General features: G+C 50.6%; 1 protein-coding gene across 2 annotated transcripts in view; it reads left to right on the forward strand.

Annotated features, from left to right (window-relative positions):
- The first annotated feature begins 3,198 nt into the window (after positions 1 to 3,198).
- The window catches only part of TTC22 (tetratricopeptide repeat domain 22), a 46,699-nt gene continuing 39,576 nt past the window's right edge, over positions 3,199 to 10,321 (forward strand). Inside the window, exon 1 of one of the 2 annotated variants that reach the window (XM_061121798.1) lies at positions 3,199 to 4,056. In XM_061121798.1, coding sequence (XP_060977781.1) covers positions 3,490 to 4,056 — 567 coding nt within the window. In that variant the 5' untranslated portion in view covers positions 3,199 to 3,489. The remainder of the gene's footprint in view (positions 4,057 to 10,321) is intronic. The other variant, XM_061121799.1, reaches the window with a different exon arrangement.

Genomic DNA, 10,321 nt, shown 5'->3' on the forward strand with positions numbered 1-10,321 from the left:
AAAATAAAGCCAGTAATCTCTGTGTCTCCAGACTGCTATAAAGATTAAATGAGCCATTTAGGTACGCTCCATAGCAGAAGCACAATAAGAGGTCATTCCTAGCCCTTGGAAAGGGACCTTATAGAAGGCCCAGGGGCAGAGACTGTGTGTCATTCCCTGCTGGTGCAGTATGTGGCACATAGAATATCAGCAAATATTTTTGCTGCAATACTATCATAGAATATATCATAGAATATCAGCCCAAAAAATCAGCAAATATTTTTTGAATGACTAGTGAACAAATAAATGAATCTAATCCAACTTCCCAGGAATGCATAAATCCTCAGAGAATCACATTCAAATCCTAGCCCTGCTGCTTCCTAGCTGGTGGCCTCAGACAAGTTACCTTGGCTTCAATTTCCTTGTCTGTGACATGTGACTGCGACATTCTGGAGGAGCTGTTCTGAGGAGTGAGTGACAAGTGGCTGTGTCCATACCACATTCTCTGAGCTAGGGAGGCCTTGCAACCAGGCCCAGGGCTGCTCAGGTGTTCTCGGGCCCAGCCTTCCTGGGGTTACTTTCTTTCTCTCCCAGCATAAGCACCTTGGCTCTGGGACTCACGGAGGAGAAGCCACAGGATATAAGGCAAGGTCCATTGAGTTGGGAGTTCTGGCTTCCAGGCAAGCCAGAGCAGGCTGGGGTGAGTCAGCTATGCAGCAAGGCAGCTGGCTCCAGTCAGCCCAAAGCCTGCCCATCATAGCCCTTTCCTGATCACAGCAATTAAGTCTCTCCTGTAGGTACTATCGCAAGCCTCTCCAACCCTTATGAAACAGAAGAGGAAACTGAGGATCAGCCGGAGAGAGTAACTTGTCCTGGTCACATCTAGTGAGCATCACACAGTAGGTACGAAACTCATAAGTAAAGTGTGCTAGAGTGTCTAACCCATCTTCTGGTGCCATCTGTTATGTCAGCAAAGTAAGTCAAGCTTCTGAGCCAGGATTCAGGCCTCTGAGATGGGGCGGTGGCTGCTGCCTTCAGTCCTCATCCGCTGCCATCTCTTTCCCATGCTCTGTATGTCTCAGCCATGTGGGGCTGCTCTGTCCCTAGGCATACCCGGCCCAGGCAAAGCTCTAGCCTTTACATGTGCCTTTGCTGCTGCTGAAATGCACTAGCAAACTACCTTCCCCATTCACCTCCTGTGCATCTTCTCAGAGTCAGATCAAATGCCAAAGCCACCGATTAGAGTGGCGATTATAAAACAAACAAGCAAAAACAGAGACAAAGTACAAATGTTGGTGAGGATATAGAGAAATGGAAACCTTTGTGCATTGTTGGTGAGAATATAAAATGGTGAAGCTCCATGGGGGAAAAAAGTATAGCAGCTTTTCTGAAAAATAAACATAGAATTACCATATGACCCAGCAATTTCACTTCTGTGCATATACCCAAAAGAAGTGAAAGCAGGGACTCAAAAAGGTATTTGTACACTCATGTTCATAGCAGCATTATTCCCAAGAGCTAAAATGTGGAAACCACCCAAACAGCCATTGATGGACAAGTGGATAAACAAAATGTAATATATACATACAAAGGAATATGATTCAGCCTTAAAAAGGAAGGTAATTTTGACACAGTTACAACATGGATGAACCCTGAATTATGCTCAGTAAAATAAGCCAGACAAAAAAGGGTAAATATTTTATTATTATTCCACTCAAATGAGGTTTACATAAAGTAGTCAAATTCATAGAAACTAGAGTGATGGTTGCTAGGCTGGGGGAAGCAGGTATAGGGAGTTGTTTAATGGAATCAATGTTTCAGTTTGGGAAGATGAAAAAGTTCTGGAGGTGGATGGTAGTGATGGTTGCACAATGTGACTATACTTAGTGCTACCGACTGTACAATTAAAAATGGTTAAAATGGTAAATTTTATGTAATGGTTAAAATAGTAGTTTTATGACAATAAAAAGAGGGGAAAAAAGTCAAATACCCCAGGAATCCATCTCTGATCTTCTCAAGCAGATCAGGAGCCCACGTTTCATCTCATGATCACCAGCAATTTATAGTAACAACTTTTCATTAAGATCATTAAATTTTACATTTTAAATTATGGGTGAAAAATATCTCCAGAATGCTGTTTTAATTTGCCATTTTATTGCTCAAGTCAAATATTTTTTTCCAAGTTTACAAATTGGTTCTATTTCCTTTTCTGAAAATGCTGATCATTTTTTTTCATGAAGATAAAGTAACAGGGTCTTAGGAGCCCATCCCCAGATGAAATGAAGGGTGGGAGGAACTCAGAAGTTCAGACCTGAAAAATCCAAGTCCTGGAGGACTAGCAGCTTTGAGGCAGGGAGCACAGCCCTTCTTTTAGAGGACAGGGGCTGATGCCAGGCCTGGGGGAACACTGGCAACAGCAAGGAAACTCAGAGTGCAGAATGAGTGGAAGCTGGTAGCTATCCAGAGTGACTTTTACCAAGTTTACCCAGACATCTACCCTGGTCCTGGGGGAGGGAGTATCACCCTCATGTCACAGATGAGGGAAGAATAAAGTGTGAAACAATCTAGAGACTCATTCACACATTGGGTGCATCACTCATTCACACACTGTGCTAAATCACTTCAGTTATGTCCAACTCTTTGCGTCCCTATGGACTATAGCCCACCAGGCTCCTCTCTGTCCATGGAATTCTCCAAGCAAGAATATTGGAGTGAGTTGCCATGCCCTCCTCCAGGGGATCTTCCCGACCTAGAGATCGAACCTGCATCTCCTCCAACTCCTGCATCGCAGATGGATTCTTTACCCTGAGCCACCAGGGAAGCCCCATTCACACAGTATCAGGGATTAAAAGCAGCACTGTCTTTCCACTGGGGCCCACTGCAGGGCAGAGAGGAGGCAAAGAAATCCCAAGTGGGGAGGCCTGATGAATGACGGCTAAGGAAGATCTGCAGAAGGGGTTAGGCAAGGCAAACACTGGAGCTGTGGAGGAGCTGGGACAGCAGCAGGAGTGAGGGCAGCTTCGGTGCGGACTGGAAGGGCCAGGCCTGACTCGGTGAGCTCACGCTGGGTGGAGGAGTACTCAGGCAGGAAGGGCCTGGCTTGGGGTTCAGCAGACTGGGTTCCAGGCCTGCTTGGGCACACCCAGTTCAGTGACCTGGGCAGGTAGTTTTCTCATCTGAGCTTCACTTTTTCTCATCTGCTGAGCAGAGAGAGTAAAAGCACACCTTTTGCCAGGCACTGGGCGTTACACGCCCCGCATTTGGCACTACACCTGTGTATCAGGCACACCTGATTATGCAATGCAGGCGTCTAAAAGCCGCTGAGCAGCGAAAGCGGTAACACCCACAGGGCGCTCTGACCCACCCACCGGCGGGCGGCGCCGCGGATGGGAGGTGGCTGTGCCCCAGGCTTCTGAGTGCTGACCCTCGCCTCCCGCTCCGGGCTCGCTGGAGGGGCGCCCCCATCCAGTGCAGCCTTGGGGGCCAGGCCCGGGGAGCCGCCGGGCAGCCATGGCGGATCCCGAGGCCGCGGCCGAGGACCTGGACGCCCTCATCGACGACCTGGACTACCTCCCGGGCCACTTCCACCTGGAGATGCAGCTGAACTTCGAGCCGCGCTCGCCGGCCTCGCTCCGCGCCCGGGACCTGAAGCTGCAGCGGGAGGGACTGCTGCAGGAGCTGGAGCTGGCAGCCGCTCCGCAGCGCCCCGCCGTGCGCCAGCTCCTGGGAGCCTTCGCCTTCTACCTGGAGGAGCTGGACGAGGCCCGCCAGAGCTTCCTCGAGGTGGCCCGCGAGGATCCGGGTAACCTCAACGCCTGGGCCAATCTGGCGCACGTGTACGGGCGGCTGGGGCAGGAGGAAGAGGAGGAGGCGTGCGCCGGGCAGCTGGCCGGCCTCATGGGCCTGGCGGGGGACCGCGGGGCAGCCGAGGACCCCAAGCTTCGCGCCGCGCGCTGCCTGGCGGAGCAGGGCTACGCGCACGGCTTCGACGTGGGCTGCGCCAGCCCAGAGGAGCGAGCGCGCGTGCTGGAGGCTGGCATCGCGCTCTACGACAAGGCACTGGGCTACGCGCAGCAGGTGGGTGACGTCTCCAGGCTGGGAGAGCTGGGGTCGCGGCCCCTAGCGTCCACAGGGACGCCCATGGCCCCCACACTCTCCCCTGGCCCCGGCCCTTTGGCTTCCGGAATACCATACCAGTGTGCCTCTCTCCGCTTGAGTCCCAGACTGGGCTTGTAGCTTTTCTCTGCTGGGCTAGGGAATGGACCCACATCCCAGCCGGTTAGCCTGCCTAGGTTTCTTTGCTGGCAGTACCGCAAACTCAGCACACCAACTCACCCCTGTCATCTTGTTCTTCCAAGTACCCATCCCGGCACCTGTGTGCACCCACCTCGCTATAAGGCACAGCTCTGCATCCCGCCAGAAACTGGCAGCATTCTTGACTCCTTTCCCCTCCTCACTCACCATCCCCATGCACTCAGACCCCAGATTCCAGCCACCTCCTCATTTCTCTGTGGCCTATCCACTCCTCTAATGCCTCCCTCGGCCAGCCCAGCCTCCATCATTCCCTGCCTGTACTAGTATGGTCGCCATCATCCTGCCTGGGTTTCTGCCCTCTGACTTGACCTTTCTGCCTCCACCCTGCTGCCTGTGTTCATGTTGCTCACTCTTTCTGGTCACATCCCTCAGCTGCTTACAACCCCCAGTGACTCCCCATTGCCTAGCAGATAAGTCCCAGGCTCTCTGGTGGGCACTGGAGACCCTCTGTGATCTTGCTCTCTGTCTTCCCTCTTCCAAGTTCCCCCTTCCAGCCAAGCTTTTGCCCTTGCTTCCTATGGGCCAGGTCTCCTTACAGCCCACCTTGGCACGTCTTCAGCCTCTTTCTGAAGTGCCCTTTGCTCCACCCTTGCCTGGAAGGTTCTCCTTGCTCTCAGACAGCCCCTCCACTGACTTCACCAGGCTGGGTTAGGATCCCCTTGGGGCTCCTATAGTGTTGCTCACACTGTCCATTTACAAGTCTGCCTCCCCAGCTCAACCTTGAGGTTTTGAGAGTAGGGATATCTGTCTGTAAACTCAGTACCTGGCATGGTACCTGGACACAGCAGCACTCTCTTGAGTGAATGTCTGTGTGGCATAGGCCTGGCACTAAACAGACAAATACTGGGTATATTAGTTACCCATTGTTGTATAACAAACACCCTCTGAAATTTAGCAGCTTGAAAACAATAAGCACTGACGGTCTCAGAGTGTGTGTGCTCAAGAACCTAGGCATGGTTCAGCTAGGTGCCTCTAGGCTGCAGTCTCATCTGAAGGCTCGCTCAGCCTGGGGATGAGGGGATCTCCTTCCAAGTTCACAGACTTGGCTGTTGGCAGAATTCAATTCCTCACTGGCTGTTGGTCAGAGACCTCCCACAGGTCCTTGCCTCATGGATATCCCATCATTTTTCTCTTCATTAGAAGCAAGTCATTAGGTCCAGCCCACATGCAAAGAGAGGGGGTTACACAGGGACATGAATACCAGGTGATGAGGATCACTGGGGGCCATCCCAAAGGCTGCTTGCATTAGATGGCTGACAGTGATGGAGAGGGACTTATCTTTCTGTTACAGAAGAAGAAACCACAGTTCAGAGAGGTACCGTGACTTTTCCTTGAAGGCATAGCACAGGCAGGATTGAGTTGGTAATGATGACTTTTTTTAAATCATGGTTTAGGCTTTTGATAGTTAAATGACAACAAGCTTTCACACATGAGTAGGATGGCTGCATTCACAAAGCCTCTGCACACTCCCTTGAAACCTTTTCCACCAAAGCTTAAGAGGAAATGTGGAGTCAAGACCTCAGCGAGTGCTATGTGGGAGGCACGGGCTTGACTTAAGGGGAGTAGCGCAGGGTGGAGGTTAAGACGGTAGACGCTGAGTCAGACAATCCAGGTCCCAATCCCAGTCCTTCATGCTCATTGGTCTTTAGCATCACTGAGCTTCCCATTCTATGAAGTGTGGATAATAATGGTACTTGTATCCTAGGATTGGTCTTTAGCATCTAATTGGTCTTTAGCATCACTGAGTTTCCCATTCTATGAAGTGCGGATAATAATGGTACTTGTATCCTAGGATTCCTCATCTGTAAAATGGGGACATCATCATTTGGTAGATGTCATAAGTAAGAGCTGATGTTTGGAAAGCACCTAGAATAGACCTTGCACAGGGACAGCAGGATCACAGACAACCCCAGATCTCCTGTTTTAAAGCCTGAGTCCGAGGCCCTGAATGCCAGCTGCTCTCCAGGGAAGACTTGGCCAGTTTGGTATATTGTTGATTGTGGTCACGGTCTCAGAGTGGGGCCTGAAGAGCCCTGGGCTGGGGCCAGGAGGCCTGGGTTCTCATCTCAGCTGCAGCCACCCACCTTGGGGCCTTCTCCTGTCTGGGCTGCAGACTGTGAAAGGGGAGTGGGAAGGGGGCACTGGATGGTCTCCAAGTTTCCTTCCTGCTCTCAGGAGGGGGCTCACTGGAGGAAGGCTTCCTGGAGGAGGTGGGGAGGGAGGTGGAGGTTTTGGGCATAGGAATGGAATAAAGGCTGCCTCCTCCCTCCTGCTGCTGGTCTGCCCCACCATGGTGTGGTCACACCCTCCTCTTTAGGGACCACCAGAGAGAGTGGCAATCAGGGCCCTGCCCAATGCTTCAGGGAGGGAACTAATGTCTTCAGGTGGGAGGTGGCCGCCAGGCCCTGTGCCGTATCCTTGTGCCTGGCCCAGTGGCAGCTCCCCAGGTCTGCACAGAGTGGCTGTGGTCAGCCCCATCAATCCCAGGAGACAGTTGGGGATTTGGAGCCCTCCCTCCATTTCATCATCTGAGGATTAGGAGAGATCATGCTTATAAATGGACTTTCCAAGTGGCGCTAGTGGTAAAGAACCCACCTTCCAATGCAGGAGACATAAGAGACACCAGTTCCGTCCCTGGGTCAGGAAGATCCCCTGGAGGGAGGGCATGGTAACCCACTCCAATCTTAACCCACTCCAATATTCTTGCCTGGAGAATCCCATAGACAGAGGAGTCTGGTGGGCTACAGTCCAAAGAGTCGGACACAAATGAAGCAACTTACCATGCATGCATGCATGTGCTTATAAACTACCCACACAGAGCAGATGCTCAAGAAATAGTCACAATCTGGGAGACAATGATGATTCTGTATAGTTAGAGCAGAAGGCTTGAGTTAAAGCACCCAGCTCTTATTATTTTGCTGTGTGACTCTGGACAAGTCGCTTTTCATCTCTGGCCTCGTGTCTGCTTTATAAACGTTAAACAATAGTTTACTGTGATTATCCAATCAAATCATGGGGTAAAAGTGCCCATAAACTGGTAAATAATGGGCAAGTCTGAGACGCACATGCTCAGCCTCTTAACATTTATTGAGCACCTACTGTGTGCCAGGCCCTATCTTTAAGAACTCCTGCCTTTCAGAAGCTCATGGACAAAGGGAGGAGCAAACATTTGTTCCTTCATTAACTAGCCCTCTTGGAGCCCCGTCTCTGGGGGAGTGGTGCAAAGGGATGAGTCAGATGTGCCTGTGACTGGCTGAGGTCACAGGCATTGACTGCATAGCCTGTGCCAGGTGACGGTCGTCTCTCAGGTCTGTACACCAGTTCAGTTCAGTTCAGTTGCTCAGTCGTGTCCGACTCTTTGCGACCCCATGGACTGCAGCACGCCAGGCCTCCCTGTCCATCACCAACTCCCGGAGTTTATTCAAACTCATGTCCGTTGAGTCGGTGATGCCATCCAACCATCTCATCCTCTGTCGTCCCCTTCTCCCCCTGCCCTCAATCTTTCCCAGCATCAGGGTCTTCTCAAATGAGTCAGTTCTTTGCATCAGGTGGCCAAAATATTGGAGTTTCAGCTTCAGCATCAGTCCTTCCAATGAATACTCAGGACTGATTTCCTTTAGGATGGACTGGTTGGATCTCCTTGCAGTCCAAGGGACTCTCAAGAGTCTTCTCCAACACCACAGTTCAAAAGCATCAATTTTTCAGCACTCAGCTTTTTTTATAGTCCAACTCTCACGTCCATACATGACTACTGGAAAAACCATAGCTTTGACTAGATGGGCCTTTGTTGGCAAAGTAATATCTCTGCTTTTTAATATGCTGTCTAGTTTGGTCATAACTTTTCTTTCCAGGAGCAAGCGTCTTTTAATTTCATGGCTGCAGTCACCATCTGCAGTGATTTTGGAGCCCAAGAAAGTAAAGTCTCTCACTGTTTCCATTGTTTCCCCATGTATTTTCCATGAAGTGATGGGACCAGATGCCATGATCTTAGTTTTCTGAATGTTGAGTTTTAAGCCAACTTTTTCACTCTCCTCTTTCACTTTCATCAGGAGGCTCTTTAGTTCTTAGCTTTATGCCGTAAGGGTGGTGTAATCTGCATATCTGAGGTTATTGATATTTCTCCCAGCAATCTTGATTCCAGTTTGTGCTTCCTCTAGCCCAGCATTTCTCATGATGTACTCTGCATATAAGTTAAATAAGCAGGGTGACAATATGCAGCCTTGATGTACTCCTTTCCCTATTTGGAACCAGTCTGTTGTTCCATGTCCAGTTCTAACTGTTGCTTCCTGACCTGCATACAGATTTCTCAAGAGGCAGGTCAGGTGATCTGGTAATCCCATCTCTGTACACCAGAGACCATAGTTTCTGGACCGAAAACAGGACACCGTCCCCCCGCTCCCCAAGGCTGACAAAGGAAGTATGCTTTGGGGACATCAAGACCCGTGTTGGAATCAACCAGGACCTGGCGAGTTGAGGTCCTAGGCATAGAGTGACAATAACTGAGCTTCAGAGAGGGCGCACTTCCTTTCAGTACAAGTGACTGGGGAGGCTTCTGGAAGAAGCAGGAGTGTTCTAGCAGGAATGGGGCGAGGGCACTCCTGGCAGGGGCGTGGTGCGTGCAAAGGTCCTTTGGTGACAGCTGAGCTGGAGCAGGGGGTGAGGCCTGGAAAGAGGGTGGCCGGAAGCTTCCCAGGGGGAGGACACGGTGGCCCTGCTGATGTGGACTCTGAAATCTGATTCCTGCCCTCCTCAGCTGCATTTCCTCTTTCCCCGCCCCTCCTTGGCCGCTGTGCCTGTGGGAGGTTAGTTCCCAGACCAGAGATTGAACCCAGAGCCCCTGCAGAAAAAGCACCAAGTCCTAACCACTGGACCGCCAGGGAATCCCTACTCTTACTTCCCAGGGACTCTAAACTACTCATATTTCTCCAAACATGCTGTGCTATTTCACATCTCCCAGTGCAAGAACTATTCCCTTTGCCTAGAAAGCAAGCTCCATTCATCAAAACCCAGCTCAAATTTCACCTCCATGTTGAAACCTTCCTTTGTGCGACGCACGCTTTCACGCAGTAATTAATATTCATGAATATTCTGCTTGAATATTCAGCATATTCAGCTTGCAGAAGAAGAATATTCTTCTCCTGGTGCCTTGCAGATTTTATCTTAGTCCTCACAAGATCCCTCTGATCCCATTCTACAGGTGTGGGAACTGAGGCATAGCAAGGCTAAGTAACCTGCCCGAGACTACAGAGCTAGTAAGTGGCAGTTGGGTTCATGCCGCTCTGTCTGATTCCAAAGCCTTTGCTGTTTCTGGAGAGGTCAGAGAAGTGGGGTGCAAGAAGGATAGTGCAGATGGCCAGTGGGGTGGGGAGGGGAGCCCCCCTGCAAGGGCTGCCTCCTGGAAATCTAGGGTGGGAATGTGCAGAACTGGAGAGAGGGTTGCCCTGTATGCAGGTGGGGGATAGGAAGGACGAGGGCAGAGGTGTCGTCAGCACTAGGCTGGCGAAGAAGTGGGGACCATGGAGCAGCAGCTGAGGAACCCATCATTGAGAGGGCTGCCACCCATAGGAGCCATGACTGGGGCTCCAACCTGCCGGGTACGGCGGCTCTGAGAGATTCCTCACTATCCCAGGCAGGGAGGCGCCCCCTGGACCTCAAAGAATAAAGATCAGCCAAAGAACCAACAACAGCTGCTCATCTAAAATTGCTACCTTATTTTAGAAAAATAATAGGAATTTTAAGACTAAAAAACTAAAAAACTTGTAACTAAAATTACAAGAGAAAATGTTATCAAAGTTAGTAATTCAGCCCATAATCCAAAAACAAGCAGCGTATCTGTGTGCAAGTGGGTGTCTGTGACTTCGCTCTCAACCCTTCGTGTTCTCTCTTTCCTCACCCTCCAGTTACAAAAATATGACGAGGCAAATTGTTTTATCCGTCATTCCTCCCCCATCAGCCCTCCACACGCAATCCTCGATGGATTCTTGGTGGCTGAAGGGTGTTAAGAGCAAACCCTTTGGAGTTAGACAGA

The sequence above is a fragment of the Dama dama genome, chromosome 20 (assembly GCF_033118175.1).
Source record: "Dama dama isolate Ldn47 chromosome 20, ASM3311817v1, whole genome shotgun sequence".
Taxonomy (NCBI): Eukaryota; Metazoa; Chordata; class Mammalia; order Artiodactyla; family Cervidae; genus Dama; species Dama dama.